Genomic DNA, 22,793 nt, shown 5'->3' with positions numbered 1-22,793 from the left:
CCTGTTCTCACGTGGTAGAGGTGCAAACAGACTCCCTTAGGCCCTTTATAGGGGCACTAATCCCCTTCACAAGGGTTCCACCCTCATGATCCAATCAACTCCCAAAGTCCCCCATCTCCTGGCCAACATGGTGAAACCTCGTCTCTACTAAGAATACAAAAAAAAAATTAACTGGGTGTGGTGGCAGGCATCTGTAACCCCAGCTACTCAGGAGGCTGAGGCAGGGAATCGCTTGAATGGGGAGGTGGAAGTTGCAGTGAGCCAAGGTTGTGCCGTTGCACTACAACCTGGGCAACAAGAGCAAACTCTGTCTCAAAAAAAAAAAAAAAAATTCTAGGGAGACACAAACATTCAGATCATAATAAGGCTCAAGGTCTCAAACTAATAAGCATGGCTGATTTGGGGAGAGACATCAGGGAGTACCATGCATGTAAAGTTGGGAGTGCTGGGATATTGGAAGCAGCAGAATAGTTGCCTTGAGAAAATTGGATGTGAAAGGGAGGAAAAAGAGTGGTATTTTAAGGAGAAATGAGTGAAAGGAAATTTCTATTTTGGTTTTGTTTTATTTTTAAATGTACATTTAGATAGTAAATTTAATTGTTCATTTAAAAATAACTAAAATAATATAATTGGATTGTTTGAAATACAAAATATACACGTTTGAGGTAATGGATAACCCCATTTACCCTGATGTGATTATTACACATTGCATGCTTGTATCAAAACATCTAATGTAAGCCATAAATATATATGCCTACTATGTACCCCAGAAATTAAAAAAAAAATTTAAGTGCATTGAGGACTGCAGAAACTGAGGAACTGTGGTGAGGCTTCATGAGGGGGATTTTCTGTGTTAAGAGGATTAGATCCACTAGTTTCAAAATAACTGAGTGCCAAAACATTTTCATTTTATTGCTTAGTGTGTGCATCATTTCTCACAGGGCATAGGATATTTGCATGTATGTGGTTTGTTTGATGTTCTGAGAGCCCATTTTGCACGTGGTCTCAGAGTTGTAGTGACTTACTCCATGTCTCATCATGAATAATGTCAGTGTCTGGGCACTAAAAGCCCAGGTCTTTTGGAACATTGGTGTGAAGTGAGCTGCCTGGAGGCACAGAACTCTATCAGGTTATGTGGCCTGAAATGCTCACCTGTAGTTTCCACAGATACAGTTCCTCATTCAAGGACATTGATTTCCCATTTCCTACCCACCTCCCCATCCCCAACCACACACGGGAATAATAAAAAGTTGCTGTTGATCTTGGTGGTAATATTGTTGTTACATTTTGCAAAGAAAATGGAAATAAGGATGCTTAGAGAAACGTGGTAAAAAAATATAATGCATTAAGGAAACATTTTAATCATATGAGTAGATAGTTCCTTTCTTGCTGGCTCACATCCACCTGGACCTGATAAATTCAATTGGGTGCTATTTCTTTTGAATTGAGCATACACTTAGTGCTCATTTTCTGAAACATAATTGATGTACCAACATGGGAAATGAGTAGATTGCACTTCCTTGGGGAATGTCATTGTGTGCTGGACCCAACACCAAATCAAACAGAAAGCTGCTATCCCAGGGAGCAGTGAAATCACTTTTGATGCATATCCTTGTGTTTAGTTTTCTACCCAGTAATAATAGAAAGGATTTATATATTTGTATATATTTATATATTTGTGATGGCATTAAGGATTCAGGAAAATTGAAAACCATGTTTCTTAGTTTTAGGTCTTCTCATATCCCACTTTCCTATCCCTCTTCCACTTAGTAGTAACACTCTTTAGTATTTAGACTATATTTTGGGTGTGACCCTAGATACCTTTGTAACCACCACTTCCCTTTCCTTCTCTTCTTTCCTACAGAAAGATGTAGCACTTAAGCCTCAGGAACGTGTGGAGAAACGCCAGACGCCCCTGACCAAGAAGAAACGAGAAGCACTTACCAATGGCTTGTCCTTTCATTCAAAGAAGAGCAGACTCAGCCACCCACACCACTACAGCTCAGATCGAGAAAATGACCGCAATCTCTGCCAGCACCTTGGGAAGAGAAAGAAAATGCCGAAGGCACTCAGACAGGTGAGGACGCTTGGGTTCGCTCTTTACTGTGGCCGCAAAATTCTTTCCTTAGGTGCTTCCTCCACTGTGGTTCTTCGTAACAGGTGGAGAAGATACCCTTGGTGGGATGCTGAAGTGGTTGTCCAACAAAGCTGTGTGCGTGCTTTTAAAAGAATCTAAAACCCAATCTCAGTGCTTTTTATGGGGATTTGAAACTTCAGCATGGTGCTCTTTCAATCAGATATGCTTTGTGCAACAAAGCTTGATACTAGTGGTACTGGTATTTAGGGCAGACTGGTCTTAATAGTTGTCAGGATGGATTGGCTTGTAGGGGAGATATCTTTGCAATTAGGATAAATGGAACAGGTAGATTTCATCACGTACATTGTGCATCTCATGGTTCTAAGGTGCTAAAATGATTGCCTGTGTGTGAGAAGTGCCTTGCTAAGATTTATATTTTCCGGGGAAGCTCAGATATTGTGGCATCTGGGAAGGCAATGGCAAATAAATGAATTTGCCTTTTGGTGTCTTAGTTGTTCTCCATAGGCTATAATTCAAGACTATCTTTGTGATCTGTTGATTGTATGAACGTCTGATAGTGAGGCTTACTGGCCTGTTAATAATTAGGTTTCAATGATCCACAAGAAAGTATAGCTCTTGGCATTTGGGAAGCCTTTCTGCCTGTGGAAATCCCCACATGAGATGGATTAATAATGAGATATGAAGCTGTTTATAGCAGTTTTTCTGCACAAATCCAGAGGCTTCAGTGCCTGTCAAGTTAGTTACCTGTGTCCTGGGTGTGTTTTATTTAGTTTTTGGCAGGACCATTGGGTAGGATTGACTATTACTGAAGAAAGCAGAGGAAGGAATTGTGGTTTACAGAGCAGGTGCTGCTAATTAGAAGTGGAACAGGTAATTTTTGGTTTGCAGATGTTTCTCTGCAGAGGCAGGGAGATCTGGGATCAAACAAAACAATGGTTCCCAAACCTCACAGATCTTTAGAATAATATAATGAGGGCTACTAAACCCAAATTTCTGGCCATTCTTTAGGACCTAATGACATTTGTAGTTTTAGGAAGTTTCCTATTTGAAAACAGCCTGCTTGGAAGTCACTCTTACAAAGAATCAAGAGTGTATTTGGGTGATGGCTTTTAGTTAAAAGATTGGAAAGATCGAAAGCCTCAATAGGATGTAGTGGGCAGTGTGGTGTCAGAATTCTGCCTCATACATAGTGAAGGATATAATCCTGGTAAAACATCTGGGGTGATGGGTTTCAGATGGACCCAGAAGGCTTCCAAGGTAATACCCTAAATCTGACAACCAGCGCAGTGTTTCTAAAGGTACACTTGTGTCCTGAAACGCCAGACTGGAGTTATAATAGTAATGATTAACATTCACCTAATGCATACCATGCTCCATTCAGTGAGGGAGTTTTTGTAGTATAACCTATAATTTGTACAACAATCCTGACTAGTAGGTAATATCATGGTTACTTAACAGCTGTGGAAACTAGGGCTCAAAGAGATAAAGTGACTTGTCTGAGGCCTTGGCAATGAGGGAAGGAGCCGGGGTTTAGACTCAGATATCTCTAGTTCCGTGGCTTGCTCTGTTTTCCATATTTGGATGAAGTTTTATTTATTTTTTTCCCAATAGGGAGTTGGGGAGAGGGAGAAAAGCCTAAGTTCTATAAAAGGTGATGTTCCTGTGGTATTTGTGACTCCTAATTTATGCCTCTCTGTGTGAGATACGTGAGAAAAGTAATTAATCTCAGTGGAAAGAGATTGCAGTGTAACCACCCCCCTCTCCCTCAGGGCCCCCCTCCCAGCGGGGTAAGAAGGAAGGCTTCTTATTCTGAGTTAACACCAAGCTGCGGATCTTCATCCTTGAATCTTTTTATTCTAGACATGATCTGACTTTTCTATTTTGTGTCCTCAAAATTATTCTTTCTATTTCTTTCTACTTCTTCAAGACTTTCAGGGTCCTCTGGTGACAGAGTTTTATGATCGGAAAAGAAGACTAGGACTTAAGCATCTTAAATTTGAGTAGCTTTTGGTCTTAATGGCCAACTTTCTGGTACTAATGATATTTGAAATCAAAGCTATCTTTGTTTTAGGTAACATATTTAGAAAAGCAAATATTTTGACTCTTTATGAGTCATGGAGAAGGAAAGCATGAATTGTATCTTTGGCCCTATGTAAAACTTTTAAAAACAAGGACTATTTTCTTATCTTTAGTGTTGATGCCAAAATATGCTATCCAATCAATTGTTATATTTCTGGTAAGAAGGAATGCAGAAGGTAATAACTGAGATAAGGCCATAATACTTCTCATTTTTAATATTCTTAGAATCACTTGTGCTATTATGAAATCCCAAACAAGTCACCGTCTGGTAACTGCCCATCTGGAAAATGAAGGGCTTGGACTTGAATGTTTCTTAGGCTCCTCCCTCTGGGTCCCATAGTTTTTAAAATTTATGAATAACACAAATACAGTGTTGTAGAGGTCTGTAAAGGAGTCTGTAGGTCTGAAGGTAATGCTGTTTTGGAGTCAGTCTGTAACTGATAGGCTCTGTGAAGACATTTATTTTTAATATTTTTTTTTCTTTAAAATTTTGTTTTCATGTAATAGGAAGACATTTAAAGGAGAGGTATAGGATGCATTTTGTAGTGGGAGGGAGGGGAGTGGTCCATTGTGTGTCAGCCCAGACAAATGCCATCTGTTATGTGATCATTGGTAAAGAGTGACACATGAGTGTTTAATGACCACAGTAGATGTTCAAAAAGCTTGTCTGAAGAATACGTGTGATTGCTTTCCTATCATCCTAGATGCCTGTAAATATCACAATTACTTTATTGCCTGCCTTTGCCTCTTATCAGGTAAAGAAACTGAATCTGACCATCTTAGCTGGGAGGGGACCTTGAGATGAGAGTGAGCTTTGGGGAGCATTTCTGCATTAATGGATTGTCATTTAGTGCCTGTTCTTGAGAACTACAGATGAAATAGGGAAGAGGCGAGAACTTAGCCTTTATTTCTGACTTGGGTGAGAGTGAATTAGGTTTGCATCTTATTAGGAAATGGTACTTCCTGAGCAGACAACTTAATGCATAGCTTTCCTGTAATTATGGGAAGATGTTACTCCTTAGTAGAGAGGAAATAATAGGATTTTTTTTTTTCTGAGACTCCGTTGAAGGCAACTAATCTTTTTACTCTGAGAGTGCAATTATAATACTTCTATAGGAAAGATGTGTAGTTCTAAAACCAAACTGCTTATTCCTTCACTTGCCTGGTTATAAAACCCAAGTTCTTGTGATGTTGTTCCATACTGCCAAAAGAAAGCTTTTAAACTGACACTTATTTGTTGGATTATGTTTTTAAGTATAAATACATACTGCCTTAGAAGATGCTGAGGTGGCATCTGTCTTGGCAAATGGTTGCACTTTTTGATATGAGAAATTTGAATACTCTTCTTACTTCCCAAAGGGGTTAAAAATTATGAAGAAATGAATAAGTTACCTCTTATACAACTCTTGTGCAAAATAGAGTATGTCTTTCTGACCTCTGTAAATGAACTACTTGTTCATGATGTAAGCACTTAGACATGGTATATAAAAAGTTTTATCATTTACTTACAAGGACATGGTACTTTTTTTTTCTCGATGGAGATATGGGGGTGGGAAAAGCAAAAGAGGTTGCAGAGGTCCTCTCCTTAAGGAGCTTTATTCTCTAATTGAGGGACTAAGTCACAATGAAACCACTGAGGAACACAAGGAAGTCACGTGTTGCTAAACCGATAAGCCAAATTATAACTTCCTGAGAAGGACTTTGGGAAAACTTAACCCTTCCTAGGGCATTGAGTTTAGTTTCAGTATGTCTAACTTCTAGACCATGGGGAATTCTTTAAAAATTTAGGACTTTGTAGTTTAAAACACACAGAGAGAGCAAAAGGGTTTTAAAAATAGAGTACCAATGATGAAAAGTTGATGAGCATTCGGAGAACTCTCAGATTTGGCTCTGACTGGATTTCTAAATCTCCATTTAGTCCATTAGTTTGTCCTTTCTCTGTAGTATGAACTGAGCCAGAGGACATATGCTTAGTGAGCTAGAAGGCATTTTTAGGTTATATGAACTCTTCTAACAGACACCAAGATGAATCATCAAAATAAATCCTGTGGTCTGCCTCCTTCACTGAATTTTAGGTGCCAAAAAGCCACTCATCTTAGGGCAGAATTTCCTAAAGAAAGAGGCAACCTGTTGAGATTGCTTTAGTCAAAGAAGAACATCATTTTAGAGGAAAGTGGAGGAATTTGTGAATATTTCAGGATCCTATTGGTAGACTCTAACCTTGTTGGTAAGGATGGCTTATGTGGGAATGCCTTATGTGGTTTAAAATCTTTATACTAGTTAATCTGGGTAGGTATTTCTTGTTAGGAATAAAAATTTGCTCTTCTCTCTCTGAAAATGTAGTATGGTGGGAGATTTATAGTTGACATTGGAAACTGTAGACACCAAAAGTGTCTACTGCTTTCTAGGAAGAAGAGGGATCCATCCCAGTGCCAGGCGTTTAAAATTAGATAGATTACTAGAACTCTGCATGGTGGTTGCATCTGCTTCGTGTATTGACATTTCACGTTGGTCTTCCTTAGAGTAAGTGATAGTGGTGCTGTAGACTAAGAGCCCAGGTGACTGGGCCACCCGCTCTTTCCACCTGTCCTGATGGAACAGTCTATCCCAGCCCATGGTCTTTCCTGTTGAGAGTGTTTGCTACCAGAGGCTGGTCCCTTATTTCAGCACAACTTAGACGTACTCCTGTTGTCTGAGGAGCTTTCTGTCAAATTTGTTACTAGTAGAAATTAACTTGCAAAGGAGGATTTATAATGGAAAACTTTGGTTAAACAGATCCAGTTCAAGACTCATTTCTGAAGATCTGCTAATTAGTTTTTGATGGAAATCTAGGCCAAAAATCGCACAGGTATTTATCCAGCTTGACTCCAGAGCCTACCAGTTTCTGGAAATCAGAGCATTTGAGACACTAATGTAATTTGGGATTTTACTGTCATAATGAAAAGACATAAACTTTGCTATGTGCTCTTTCATACATACTTTTGTTATAATAGTTAGATGTCTGCTGGTACCTTGAACTAGTATTAAGAAATGTCAGTTAAACCATTTTTACCTCATACTTCAAAATTTCAAGTTTAACATGTTAATTGGGATTTCATTTGCTTTTGAAAAATTGTGTAGTCATGTGAAGGTTACAAGCTAAGATATCAAATAAAATTCTTTATATGTTTTTCCCTTTTATGAATTTAAGTTGCATACTACTTATTCCCCTTGCCTAAAGTACAGAAATAAGAAAAACCATAAGGAAACATGGAGAGAATAAAAGATTGGCTTATGATCTCTCTTGGAATCTTGATTGACTTGAATAAGAATAAGATGCTAGTTTTAACATCAGGTAATTGAGGAACCCCAATCTAGGCTTGTCTCTGTTCAGGAATTATTCATGTATTATATTGGAAGTATTGGTTTGTAACTGGGATTGGTAACCCCGACACTAATATAATAATGAGTTATATGAAAGATGTTTTGCTTTTGTTTTTATCTTGAGCATTTGGAAACAGGTTTATTGGAATTTTTCATTTTGTGTCTTTTGACTCTACTTCGTTGCTATGAGCCCTGAATGTTGGGAATAGTGAGCATAAACATCAGTTAACTTCAGTGAGATACATCTTTGAAATGTTATGGCCAGTAGTAATTTTATCCTAAATGACATTTGTAATTTTACATAAAAATTTAGTAAAAATTGACTATAAAAAGGACATAGCACATGTATTAGGATTCTCTGGAGAGCAAGTACCAACAGATTTTTTTTTTTTTTTTTTTTTTTTTTTTTTTTTAGTAGAGACGGGGTTTCACTGTGCTAGCCAGGATGGTCTCGATCTCCTGACCTCGTGATCCGCCCGTCTCGGCCTCCCAAAGTGCTGGGATTACAGGCTTGAGCCACCGCGCCCGGCGTACCAACAGATTATATATGTAGATAGATAGTAGAGAGATAAGAGGGGATTCATTTGGGGAATTTGTTCACATGATTATGGGGACTGAGAGGTCCCATAACAGGCCCTCTGCAAGCTGGAGACACTGGGATTCACAGTATGACTCAGACCAAGTCTGAAGGCCTGAGACTGGGGTAGTCCTTGAATCCAAAGCCTAGAGAGCCTAGAGTTTTGATGACCAAGGACAGGATATTATTTTTTATTTTTTATTTTTTTTGAGATGGAGTCTCGCTCTGTCGCCCAGGCTGGAGTGCAGTGGCGCAATCTCAGCTCGCTGCAGGCTCTGCCTCCCAGGTTCCCGCCATTCTCCTGCCTTAGCCTCCCGAGTAGCTGGGACTACAGGTGCCCGCCACCACGCCCGGCTAATTTTTTGTATTTTTAGTAGAGATGGGGTTGCACCATGTTAGCCAGGATGGTCTCGATCTCCTGACCTTGTGATCCACCGACCTCGGCCTCCCAAAGTGTTGGGATTACAGGCGTGAGTCACTGCGCCCGGCCAAGGGCAGGAAATTATATCCCAGCTCCAGGAGAGAGAGAGACCATTTCGCCTTTCGTCTGTTTTTGTTTTATCTGGACCCCCGGCTGATTGCATGTGCCTGCCCACATGGAGGGCAGATCCTTCCCCACTTAGTTCAGTCAGACTCAACATGCCCATCTCCTCTGGAAATACCCTCAGAGACACACCCAAAGATAATGCTTTACCAGTTCTCTGGGTATTCTTTAATCCAGTCAAATCGACACCCTAAATTAACCAAGACAGCACATTAACTACCACCTCATAAAATAAAACCTGCAGAGAGAAAATAAGCTGAATGGGTAAAGGAACTGCAATGAAAAGAATGGGCAGTAATTCAGCTTGGGTGATCCTGATTCCTATAGGAGTTGTTCCATAAAACAGTGACCTTTTATGTTTCCCAAAGTAAGAAAATTTTATATGTGTATGTGTGCCTGCAGAACTTTATTAAGGGCCATTTGAATCCCATATATTGTTAGAGGAGTTAAGAAAGATAAAGCGATAGGAGTGATTTTCAACTGTGACTCCCATAAATTTCTACAATGTCAGTGATTGAAGAACGAGGGAACACATCTTTCTTTTAATAAGGCCTAGCCAGTGCACTTTTGGTAGTTGATGAGGGTAGGATAGAAATCCCTTTCTTTATTTAAAACTGTGCATTTTTGTGATGATTAAATTTTACATTTTTTCCTCTTGTGATGATATAAAGTTATCTGCATGTGGCCAGATCTCAGCTACAGAACATGAAATAAGCCTCTGTATGTTCTGCATTCTAATCTCTGTTCACAGCAATCCTATATCCACACAAGTCTGTACATGACAGGTAATGAGTGGGAAGTGGGAGGAGATGGGTGACTGTGTGGTTTGCAATAGTGGTGGTGGGGAGCTGAGCAGATGGTTGTGATAGCCACATGCTGCGTGATTCCCGTGGGAGTTGATGGTGGTGACAGGCGACTCACAATGTGCTATTTACAGTTTGGGTTTGCAGTCTTTCGGTGACATCTGAATGCTCTTTAGCAACTGCTTTCATTACTGCCTTTCGAGGAGCTGTTAATTGAAAATGAAATTGTGGGTGGGCTTTAAGACAGGCAGGCGCAGGCAATTCTATGTGGTAAATGTTACTTGAGAACTGTTGGATGTCTTCATGCCCAATTTGTAATTCATTTTCTAAGACTGTAAAATCCAAAGGTGCATTTGGAGATTCAGTTATGTTACACATAGGCAAAGCTGATTGTCACACCTTGCCCAAAGGGTCAAACGTAGTTATTGGGACGGGTGCTGTGGTTCATGCCTGTAATCTCAGCACTTTGGGAGGCTAAGGTGGGAGGATTACTTTGAGCACAGGAATTCAAGACCAGCCTGGGCAATATGATGAGACCTTGTCTCTAGAGAAATAAAAAAATAGCTGGGCGTGGTGATGCATGCCTGTGGTTCCAGTTTCTTGAGATGCTGAAGTGGGAGGATTATGAGGGCCCAGGAAGTTAAGGCTGCACTGAGCTATGTTCACACCACTGCACCCCAGCCTTGGCAACAGAGCAAGACCCTGTCTCCAAAAAAAAAAAAAAAAAAAAAAAAAATACACTTATTTGCCTGGAAACCAACCTAGGGGAATGCTTGGCGATCCCAGCTGCCTGCTCGTGTCTTACCTTGTGTGGTTCTCTTTAAATGTATACAACTGTGTGAGGTTCTTATGTGAAATCTGTTGACATCTTATAGTGTTCTCTGTGAGTTTATTGTAGGACTTCATCCTCCTTTCTTCCTTTAGCTCTTCATATAGTTACTATGCAGGAGTAAATGTTTATTTGTTCTCTTGAAACTTGGGATACATTTTTCCCTCGGTATCCAAGGAGGATTCTTTCCAGGACTCCTCATGGATACTAAAAGCTGTGGATGATCAAGTTCCTTATGTAAAATGTTATAGTATTTTTATGTAACCAGTGCACATCCTCTCACAAAGTTTAAATCATCTCTAAATTATTTATAATACCTAATACAATGTAAAAACTATGCAATTCATTATTATATTGCATTGTTTAGGCAATAATTACAAGAAAAAGAGCCTGCACATATCCAGTATATAAGTGACCGTTGTAGGCCTAACCACATTTTTGATCTGCCATTGGTTGGATCCATGGATACAGAGGGCCAACTGTGTTATATTCAAGTTCTTACATATAACACTGTTTCTTGTAAACCTTCTCATGTGATACAACTCTGTTGAAGGCAGTTGGAGCCTGGAAGCAAACAAGAGAAGAAGGAAGAGAGAGGGTGGATTTTATTGGACTTTGACAGTGGTTGATGATCTTGATTCTCTTATGGCTGCCCCCAGCTGCAGGATTGTGATTTGTTTCTCATCTTCAGAGTTGTTTGCTAAAGCATTAGTAGCATTACTGAAATGGTAGCTTTTGTAAATGTTTATATGTTGAATTGTTTTATTGCCCATAGCTTTGCACAGAAATCTTGTGCTGAACAAGGAATGACCTCCCTCTTGGAAGTGCTGTTAACTCTCCTCTTAATTAAATATGAATATAGATGCGGTATTACTGCATTTTTAAAGCTTTCCCTTGAACATTTCAGTGAACACTGTCTGGGACAAAACCATGCTGAATTATACGCTTTGACAACTATCGCTCTTTGCTCTTAGAGACCCCCCGAGGCTTGGGGTGAGGAGACATATCCCTTGCTGTACTTAACCCTCAGTCCCATTAGACCTGCTTTGCCACAGGAACCCTGCTGTTTTAATGCATTTGAGCTGCTGCTGGGTCCTAATGATGTTTAAAAGAACCTGTCTTGGTATTCTAAATGAACTCTGGAGCATTGCCTATTGATGCAAGTGTTGATGATTTTGTATCAGGCAGATATTACTTTGTTATTAACTCTGGGGCTTTTTACACCTAGGGGTGTGCATCCTCACACTAGTGCTCACAGAGACACACACAGGAGCAGAAACCAAAATAGCTCACAAATGTGGGCAAGTCCTGTGGGGGCCCACCTGATGTCTCTCAGGAGGCCTGATGAGCTGTGCCATGTGGCCTTCTAGAACATTGTACCTGCATTCATTGATCACAGCTCTGCGGAAGCTGCCACTTCTCCTATGTGCCTGCCTGCAGTGATGCTGATGTAGCAGGTCATTCTGTAATCACTGTTTGCACCTGCGTTTGCTCAGGAAGTGCTTGTGTCATACATCTTGAAATCATGTAGTACAAACCTGGACAGGTCCTAATTGCTGGTGATGGTTCTGAGAGGCTGAGATTGGCTATAATTAGATAGAATAGCAATTAGCTACATTTTCTGAGTAGGGAACATACAGAATAATGTATCTTAAAGGGAGATCTTTGGACCCCTATGTCAGAGCAACTGTGAATCTTTTGTTGAAATGCAGATTCCCAGGTAATCACCTTGGCATAGTCCCTTGGGTGGGGATCAGGGTGTGGCAACAAGGAACTTGAATTCCTTCGGTGACTCCAGTACAGGTGCTGCAAGTGCTATATTTTTAAATAAACTGTACTTATTTTTTGCTTTCAATTAAAAATTGCAATATTGTTAGCAAAACTTGGGAAGAATCTTAAAATTGTAAAAACACATCTGTGGAAATTAATTTTGTCAATGATTGGATCGTAGTTTTGTTCTGTACATTTACTAATTGAATTATCTTCCAAAATATATTGGCAAGAAAGAAATGTTTCTACCAGGTGATGTGGACATTATTATTACAAAAAAATGGTGTTTTCAAAATAGCTACTTTTTCTAGGTGTTTACTAAGATGGACCTGATATAATAATTGTATTCTAGTATTCTCTCCTTAGGCCCACTGGCTCACTCAAATAATAGCTGTTTATAAAGATGCTAACTGGAATTTTTAATTTTTCACTTTTTTAAGTTCTGATTTCTTGTTTTTTCCCTTCTGTAGACAATGATGATGAGTTCTTAAGGTTTATACATTTTTTGAACTCTTCAAATTACAAAAATTGGCAATATTTGGTGCTGGGGGTCAAGTGTGAAAGAAATCTGAAAATATTGCCCTTATCAGTGGAGACTAAAGACTGTTTGTTATTTTCTTCATTACCAGCGAAGCTTCAGTTTAATAAAAATATAATAGAATTTACGGTTTTGATTCCACAAATTCAAAAAGAAATATTTTCCTTTCTAAAGCCCAACAGAATAAAAATTCTCATAAGAAGTTTTGTTTAAGTAGCAAAACCTATTCTTAGGATTTAACAATTGCCTGAGATATGTCAACAGTAGGTAGCATTCATTTTTTTATATATTGCTATGAGGCCAAGAATGCTATTTCCCTGGAGATTAGTGCAAAATAATCTACTGAATAGTTGCTAATGAAATTATCATATGAGAAAGATTATTAATAATGACTTTTGATTTTAAAAAACACTATCATCACATTTCCCTAAGAAATAATGATGATGATGAGAAAAGCAGTTGCTTTGAAATATAAAGCTGGGTGGTAATGGGCCTGGTGTGCACTGCTGGAAGATTGAATGGTACTTTGTGAAACTTCAGCAGCCCACTTGCATAATTTATCATTACCTGTCCCCTGCCTCTCTCTACTTAATTCTGAATCTGTATTTCTCAGATAAACATGGCAGTAGGGAAGATAGGGAAAGGTGTCGAGGGGATGTGATTCTATGGATATTTTTTAAGGGGAATGTATTGGTGTCATGGGATCCTTGGAATGTCACCTTGCCAGCTGGAATCCTCTGTGGCAGGTGTACCTTCTGCCTGAGTATTGCTCATGCTCACTGGGCTTGTTCTGCCCAGTTGGCCCGGCAGGCTGCACTTGGCTCATGCTACTGGCCTGGATCCCACACCTGCCAAGGGCGAGCCAGGTGTAGAGTGGCAAGGGGTGTGTGGGTGAGTGTATTAGTCCTTTTTCATGCTGCCAATAAACACGTAGCCGAGACTGGGCAATTTACAAAAAAAGAGGTTTAATGGACTTACACTTCCACATGGCTAGGGAGGCCTCACAATCATGGCAGAAAGCAGTGAGGAGCAGGTCACATCTTACATAGGTGGCAGGCAAACAGAGAGAGCGCTTGTGCAGGGAAACACCTGTTTTTATTTTATTATTTTATTTTTTATTTCTTTGAGACAGTTTTGCTGTGTCACCCAGGCTGGAGTGCAGTGGTATGATCTATGCTCACTGCAACCTCTGCCTCCTGGTTTAAGCGATTCTCCTGCCTCAGCCACCAAGTAGCTGGGTACAGGCACCTGCCACCACACCCAGCTAATGTTTGTATTTTTAGTAGATACGGGGTTTCACTATGTTGACCAGGCTGGTCTTGAACTCCTGACCTTGTGATCCACCTGCCTCGGCCTTGCAAAGTGCTGGGATTACAGGTGTGAGCCACCACGCCTGGCCTGAACCTCGTTTTTAAAACCATCAGATCTCATAAGAGTTACCCACTATCACAAGAAGAGCATGGGGAGGACCTCCATGATTCAATTACTTCCCTCCAGGTTCCTCCCACGACATGTGGGAATTGTGGGAGTTACAATTCAAGATGAGATTTGGGTGGGGCCATAGCCAAACCGTATCAGTGAGTGAGCTTGGGGTATGGCCGCTGCACACAGCCAGACATGCCTGCTGCTGTGGCAGGGTGGGCAGCCGCAGGCACCGGAACAGTTGCTGGCTCCATGCGAGGCTGTGGCTGGACAAGATGCACTACATGCGACTTCCACTGTGGGCACCCCTGTCTGAATAAGGGCAACAAGGTGGCACTCATAAGCTTGGAGACGCCAGGAACCACAGAGCCCCAAAGAGGGTGTCACAGCCCTGGCCCAGGGAGCCCCTAGGTCTGGGCTCCCCAAAGGGCCGCAGCTCTTCTCTCCTTGTTAACTGCAACGTGGCGAGCAGGGGGAAACGTGTGTTTCAGCCCTGTCTGTGTTACAGCTCATCAGTGCCGCCATTCAACAGGTCTTGAGTTCTTATCCCATGTCTAGGAAGAATGAGGTACAGCAGACAACTGGAGTGTGAGCAAGGCAGAAAGGAGCTTTATTTGATCCACAGAACAGCTCCCAGGAGACCTCAAGAGGGTAACTCCTTTCCACAGACAGGTCATCCCTACAAGTGTCCACCTCTTACTGGAGAGGAGACCTGCAGTGGTAACTCCTTTCTGCAGCTGGTAGTCCGATGTCCGTGTGAGCCTGACTGAGTCTCGGATTTTTATGTGCTTAGAAGGGAGGAAGTACGTGTTGATTGGTCCATGGGCAGGCCTGAAAAAAGCACCATCCGATTGGCTGAATGGTCATCAATGAAGTCTTCACTCTGGGCGGCAGACTCCACCTGGAACTGGGTGGCTTCATGCTTTCCCTGGCTTGAAGGTGGGATTTCACTGGGGACCTGTCCCTTTCTGCCCTGAAACCTGTCTGCCTCCCACCATCAACATGCTATCCATGGCACTCAGGCTGTTGATGCCAAGGGACACCCTTAGGCCCACGCTGAGCCACCTTCAATCCTACCTTTGCCTCCCTCCTATGCTCATGGGTACCCAGAATCTGGAGGGGGTGCTGAGGTGTCAGGGGGCTGGCGTGTCAGTGCCACCTGAGTGCATGCATGCCTGGCCAGGTTGTGACAGCACTCAGGCTTAGCCTTAATTTTCCTCTGAAATCAGAGTGGGCTTCAGGTATGGGGAGAGGCCAGGTAGCGAGAGTAGGTACTTCTGAGACTGCTGGGGCAGAGTTACTTCCCCAGGCCCCTGAGAGCTCAGGGATGCCCATGTCTGGAGCCACAGCTGGGCAACTGCATGTGTGCCCAGGAGCATGAATCTCTCACTCTGCCAACTCAGTAGAGGGTGGGGCTCCTGCCTTTTCCTGGCCCCAGCGAGTTCCTTGGAGCATATAGCCCTGGCTGTAGCCAGCGTCTTGGCAGCGGCCACTCCAGATGGGCTGCTGCTGCCATCACTGGGACCATCTAGAGAGTATATTAGGGCTGCCCCAGTGGTGCTCCAGATAGACTAAGGAGACAAATCGACATAGTACAGTATTGGAAGGAAAGAATATGGAGTTTAAAAGCCATTTTCATGGTCATTCTGCCCCTGCTCTTCTCTGCCCCCTTTCTAACTGAGCAGACCCGTACTTCTTTCATCTCTGTCCTTGAGCCTGCCTTCAACTCTTTGGCTTTCATTTTACTCTCTCCTTCCACCCAGTGTCTTTTGCTTGCTTCTTGACTCAGCCAGGAGTGCATGGGAAATCACTTAGATCTGCTCTCAGAGTCACAAAATGCCTTTGCGTCCTGTTTCCTTGTTCTTTTTACCATACTGGTTCTTTTCACTAAACATTTAGATTTATCATCTCTAGATTAGTGCAGCATTATTTAGGTCATTGCTATTGTACTCTGGTTAAAAAAGTTTCTACAGCCATCTAAATAAGATTGAAGCCTCTTAATATAGGACATTTTAGGCCCTGACTAATCCTGCTGCAATGTACCTTCCCAGTTGCCTCTTCTGCTCTCTGTAAACACCAAGCTGTAACTACAACTGTTATTTGGATGAACCCTGTGCTTTCTCCACATTCCTGGGCCTGTGCTTAGGCTATTTTCTTTGTTTAGAATATTCTTCTTTGTCATATTTGTCTTCCAGTGACTAGTTCAGACCCACTTCTTCCTTGAAGTTTTTATGATCTTTTCCCTTATAAGTAATTGCATTGTCTTCCCAACTCTCATGATCCTTTGTTTATAACAAGGGTGACCTCAGAATTTATCACCTAATCTAGGACATTACTGAGAATGAAAGGGGGCACCATTAATAATTACCTTGGAACAATAAGCATAAATCAGGACTTCCTGAAAAACTAGGATATACAGTCACTCTGTAATTCACTTTTGGCCTTTTTCATACCATACTCTGTTTTGAGTTGGATGTATACATGTTCTTTCCACCGAAATGTTGAGCTCCTTGAGGACCTCACTGTGTGACACAGCAAGGGGCCTAGGTTTATGTCACATGTAGGGAAACAACACCCTTAAAACCACTGCTATCCTTTACTCGAGGATACCCCTCTCATATTTATAGTTTCCATTCATGTCTCTTTCCAGTCTTTTCTCCATATGCTAGCCAGAGTGATCTTTTACAAATACACATTTGATCATATTATTCCCACAAGTAAATCCTCTCAGTTGCTTCTCAGGGTATTCAAATTGAAAATCAGACTCCCATCATCTACAGTGCCCAGTTATCCAGTGCCCTGTTTCTTTAGTTTCATCTCATGCTCCCCTTGCTTACTGGCTCCAGCTCCCGACCTTCTTCCATTCCCTCCCACATGCCAAGTTCCTTTGTACCCTGGGCACCTTATGCTGTCCTCTTTAGATGAAGTGGTTCCCCCTCTGTTTTTTGAATGATGAGATCCTTCTAGTCCTTTAGGCTTGAACTGAAATTCATCTTTGATAGGGGCTTTTCTCAACCATATGGTTTAACTCAGGACCTGCCATTTGTCCTCTGTGTTTTGCACTCACCTTTTTAACTTCCTAACACCACGTTTATAATTATAGATTTTTCTTCCTATGTCCTTCCTTATGTCTGCACCTTCTGCTGCACTCCAGGCTCTCCTGAGGAGAGGTACCACCTCCACCACAGTGTTCGTAGCACATTGCCTGGCACACAGAAGGTGGCACTCAATAATTAAAGTTGAGTGGTTGAAGGTTTGAATAATAATTTTTCCAATGGATGACATTGCTAGTTCCACACTCCTGTTACATTCCAACTTTAATTGACTACAAACACACACACACACTCTCTCACACACACACACACACACACACACACACACACCCCAGACCCCAATACAATATGACCATTGTCTTCTCTCTCTGGGGATATGCAATGTAAAATAAGATAATGATGAGCGCATGCTGCACACCAAGCAAGAATTTATCCCAAGAAACCCCTGCCCCCTGGGTGGGCTGTGTCTGCTGTTCTCCCATGGAATGTATCAGCAGTTTGTCTTCCCAGTGTCCTAGCCTGTCAGGATAGTGGAATTGCTAGTGCAGCCCAGAAAAGCTGACCTAGGGAAACCATAGCCTTCCATTTTTTTTAGAGGTAATCCAAAAGAGACTAGACAAGCAGAAGGACAGAGAGGAAAGTTGGTGGGAGTGAGGTGGAATTTACTGAGTACTCTTTTACATGCAAATATTTGTGTGGGGCTCTACTTTTTTACCATGAGTACAAACTCTTTTTAGTATCATTGCATGAATAGCATGTCTTTTCACTGAAAAATAATTGTCCCACATGCCCTCGGTTTAAAATGTTTTGATCTTAGAAAACAGTTTATTTCCTTTTAAAATGGCTCAATTAATTCATTTCCCACATATTTGCTCATTCGGCAAACATCAACTAAGCATCCTTTGTGTGCAAACCTTATACAAGAAACTCTGACGTAACAGGGAGGACATGTTTAATGATAACTCTGCCCATGATGTGTTTATGGCTTGCTAGATCCATTCTGACCCACCTATTGTAAAGAGTTCATGAAGAGCTCTTAGCAACAAGTGAGGCTGAGACTGGCGGATTTAATGCAGTTGAAAGGGAGACAAGGTTGACCATCTCCTAGAGAGTGAATACCTTCAGAGATACATATTAAAGTTCTTTAAAATTGTTTCTTTTTACTGTGCCATTTTTGTTGACCTCCCTTCTGCCCTTTTAACTTTTGAGAAAAATGCGTTATTGTACTGAAAGCATCGGCAGATGTTGGAAATAGTATTTTGTTTATCAGTTTTCTTGGGTGCTTATTTTTAAAAATAAAGGCTTAAACTAAGATTCGCACATTTTTCACTCAGGTGCAATTTACTGGGAATTACCTGGCCCATTGGTTTTATGCTTAATATTTACAGATTATTAAAATCTCAGTGGCTCTCAAACTGCATGGACCAAGAAAATAGGTGTATTTTCTAGAAATGGTTTTGCTTGTGGACACTGACCCATTTGAAATGACTTACTCTTGGAACTCTTATTACAGGAAAGGCTTATGTTTCTGTCTAGAGGTGGAACTGTTTATGCTAAATAGAAATATCTTTCATTTCCTATCATTTCTGTTTTCTTGGAAGTAGATTATTTTTGATGCAAGTAGAGCTTCAGAATTTGAATATAAATTGTTTGTTTGTTTATTTATTTATTTATTGAGATGGAGTATCACTCCGTCACCAAGGCTGGAGTGCAGTGGCGTGGTCTTGGCTCACTGTAACCTCTGCCTCCTGGGCTCAAGTGATCCTCCCATCTCAGCCTCCTGAGTAGCTGGGACTATAGGCTCACACCACCACACCTAGCTAATTTTTTTGATAAGAGATGGGGTTTTGCCGTGGTGCCCAGGCTGGTCTCGAACTCTTGAGCTCAAGCAATTATCTTGCCTTGGCCTCCCAAGGTGCTGGGATTACAGGCATGAGCCACCGTGCCTGGCCCTTTGAGTAAAAATTTAAACTTCAGATTTATATAGTGAGAATACTGATGGGAGATTGAACAATTAAGTTATCTCAGGAGTAGATTATAGAGCTGTTTCTAATTTACTGTCAAGTTATTTTTTCCCAAAAGATAATTTATAAACTGCTTTTTTGATTTTGGAAATCCTGTTTGTTAGAAAGTGTTACAAATGGTAGTTTCCCAGTGAATTTCTTGAAATGCTGTTTATTCAGTAACATTCACTTCTCCAAGGATACTACTCACTGTCCCTTGACATTCATTCATTAAATATTTATTGGTCATGTACTGCTATGGACAGACATAATTTTGGGTGCTATATTAGGGAACAAAATAATGAAGACATCTGCGCTGGTGGAAGTTACATTCTCCTCGTATATTAAATTATCTTGGTTGTATACAGCTTCCATTTAAATGTTTAACCCAGACCTTTCTTCTCAACTTCTAGATTCATAAACTCAGCTCCTTATCAGAGTTTTGCTGCCTAGATCATTCACAAACATTTCAAACTCAGCATGTCTCACATTGAAATCTATAATGGTGGTCCCAAAATTGCTCTTCCTCCTCAATTTCCTTCCTTAGTGTGTGCACCATCTGCTAAGCATTCAAGCCATAAATCTGTTCATACTAGAAACCTGGAAGTCAAACTCATCTTCCCTTCATCCCCCCATTCCTACATCCTGTAGATTTTTGTCCTATGTATTTCTCATCTGTCCCTCTCTCTTCACTGTGTTCTATCCTTCCTGCCAGTGCAGTAGTTCAGGTTCTCTTTCTCTTGGAGGTGTGATGACTAGCTTCTCATCTGACTTCTCAGCCTCTAATCTTGCCACTGTTAAGTTCTGCTCTTCAGATTCCTGCATTAATGTGTTCTTGACAGCATGCAAATTGAATCATGTCATTTGTTTCAAGAGTTTTCATTGACTTTACTTATAGGTTAATCTTTAACTTTCTTTATATGGTATAGAAGCCCACACATTTTTTTGTTTTGTTTTGTTTTGTTTTAGAGAGGGTCTCACTCTCTTGCCCAGGCTGGAGTGTAGTGGTGTGATCATAGCTCACTGCAGCCTCCACTTCATGAGTTCAAAACATCCTTCTGCCTCAGCCTCCCAAGTAGCTGGGACTAAAGGCATGTGTCACCACACCTGGCTAATTGCTTTTTTTTTTCTTTCTTTTTTTTTAAGAGATGGGGGACTCACTATGTTTTCCATGCTGGTGCCCACACATTTAAAAGCCTTTCAGAGCATTCCCTTTTTTTTTTTTTTTTTTGCTTCCTAATCCCAGTGCCCCTGTCACATCAGACTTAATGTATTTTCTATAATGTCTTCCTCCACCCACTGCCAAAAATCTGAATTTTTCTTTTTTGCCTTCAGTGAGTCTGCTCTTAGTTACATGTGAGAAATGTAGTCCTACTGAATCAGAAATGGACTATACTACCTCTTAGAGTAACAGCTCTTGAAAGGGATCCCCTATACCTTTAAGGGGACTGCTGGTTTTTTGTTAACATGGGTGAATTGTATAGTGGTGAAATCTGAGATTTTAGTGCACCCATCACCTAGTAATGTAGGTTGTAACTACATATTGTAGTAGTTACAACATGTTATTTTTTGTCCGTCACTCCCCTCTCACTTTGCCCACTTCTGAGTCTCCGGTGTCTATTATACTACTCTGTATGCCTTTGCATACCCATAGCTTAGCTCCCCCTTGTAAGTGAGAACATAGGGTATTTGGTTTTACATTCCTGAGTCACTTCACTTAGAATAATGGTCTTCATTTCCAAGGACACCTGTTTTTTTTTGTTTGTTTGTTTTGTTTTGTTTTGTTTTTGAGACGGAGTCTCATTCTGTCGCCCAGGCTGGAGTGCAGTGGTACGATCTTGGCTCACTGCAACCTCTGCCTCCTGAGTTCAAACATTTCTTCTGCCTAAGCCTCCTGAGTAGCTGGGACTACAGGTGCCTGCCATCACACCCGGCTAATTTTTGTATTTTAAGTAGAGATGGGGTTTCACTATGTTGGCCAGGATGGTCTTGATCTCCTGACCCCGTGATCTACCTGCCTCAGCCTCCCAAAGTGCTGGGATTACAGGTGTGAGTCACCGTGCCCGGCCCCAAGGACACATTTTTAAACTAACAAAATGTTCAGTTTGTTAGAATTTAATGTGGCACAGGGAAAGGAAAATGAGTTTTAGAGGACCAGCCTTTTACAAAAGATTACTGCAAATTTTAGTGATTTAGTCCAAAAACTTTTAAAAGATCTTTTTTTTTTTTCATAATGGTAGTTGCTAGACACTTGTATTGGTGTGGCCATTGGGGATTATGGAAGCCTTTTGTTACTGGAAATAATTTTCAGGCCTCAGAGTTGTAAGTCAAGAATTGCCTATACTGAACCCTTTGGAGTCTCTTCATTGTTATGAGATAACTTGGCTTATGTGTGAATTAATGCTTAGGCTTTCAAAGCAAGAAAAACTAGACATGATCTGAACCTTGTCATTCTGCTAAATTAATACTGAAATGAAAACTTTTACTGATACAAAGGCATTTCTGTTACCAGTAAATTGTGTAGACCTTGTGAAGATTTTGAGATGTGATTTATATTGGCTTATTTTTTAAAAAGCTGCGTTAAAAAGTGACCACAAGTGTGCTAAAAGGTTTATTTGAGGTAACCACAGTATTATAGCTCCCCTGGCATAATTATTCCATATTTTGTCTCTAGGAGTCAAGGCACAAAGCAAGGATAATCATAATGATTGTAAGAAACAGCACCTACAGCTGGGATCCTAGGATTTTAATACTAGAATGTTTTACTTGTTGCAGCTTCCGCATTCCTTTTTGAAAAGCTTTTTTTAAACAATATTTTTTAGGACACAGGCAAACTATTTTAGCAGAATGAAGCAGTAATTTAAGAAACATCTTTATATTCCTGTCTATTTCCACATTCTTTCTGAAAGGCTGCTCTTGGGGGTAGAAATACAGCTGTGGATGAAAAGATTGAGGTAAGGAATACTTTTCTCTTACATTCTTGTAGCTTGGGTCATTAACTATTCTCATATATGTCGACCTAGTTCATGGCATCCAGAGGAGACAAGGTATAAAATTGATTGGGTTATGATTCAGAGGGGGGAAACAATGGAAAAAATATATTGAACACTTTTACATTACTCAGATCCCTTCTGCACTTTTTTCCTTTTTGGTTTTTAGACTGTATAAAGTATTGTGTTGGTACTGTGGATACAACGTGTGGCTATTGATATTGATATAAGAAAATCTGTTTAGGTTCCTCTTTCAGCAGTTATAGGGATCTTCATTCAGACTATAAGATCATTTCTCCTAACTAGGTGTTACATGTTGGCAGACTGAAGAAGACAAAGATGTCCTCACATTGTTTTATGGCCACGACTTTGAATTCATTGGATCCCTTAAGAGATATCACAGACACTGTAGCTAGTTAGAAGGAAGGGGGCAGTTTTATTGTAAATATGTTCAGTGAAGAAGATAGCAGTGTTTGCTGTTGTATTGCTTAGGCTGTATGAACATGTATTTTGTTGGGGAGAAAGAGACTGGGAATCCGGATTCTTGGGTTACAGTTTCTGCCTTGCTGCTGGCACTTTGTCCTTAACCAAGTTATTGCTGCTCTTTGATCCCCAGTTTCTGTGACTGTACCAGAATGCAGATGTTGTATTCTTCTAACACTGTGAAGATGTTATACATGCCGGAGTACTTAAAATTCCCTTTTCCTTAAAAGTGGGGAAAAAG

General features: G+C 40.8%; 1 protein-coding gene across 3 annotated transcripts in view; it reads left to right on the top strand.

Moving 5' to 3' along the window:
* Nucleotides 1-22,793, top strand: part of AUTS2 (AUTS2, activator of transcription and developmental regulator) — a 1,213,344-nt gene that overhangs the window by 312,321 nt on the left and 878,230 nt on the right. For all 3 annotated transcript variants that reach the window (XM_025378773.1, XM_025378772.1, XM_025378774.1), the window contains exon 2: nucleotides 1,865-2,077. In XM_025378773.1, coding sequence (XP_025234558.1) covers nucleotides 1,865-2,077 — 213 coding nt within the window. The remainder of the gene's footprint in view (nucleotides 1-1,864; nucleotides 2,078-22,793) is intronic.

The sequence above is a fragment of the Theropithecus gelada genome, chromosome 3, assembly GCF_003255815.1.
Source record: "Theropithecus gelada isolate Dixy chromosome 3, Tgel_1.0, whole genome shotgun sequence".
Classification (NCBI taxonomy): domain Eukaryota; kingdom Metazoa; phylum Chordata; class Mammalia; order Primates; family Cercopithecidae; genus Theropithecus; species Theropithecus gelada.
Note: the sequence above shows the minus strand (reverse complement) of the source record. Positions and strands in the feature narration are given on the sequence as shown.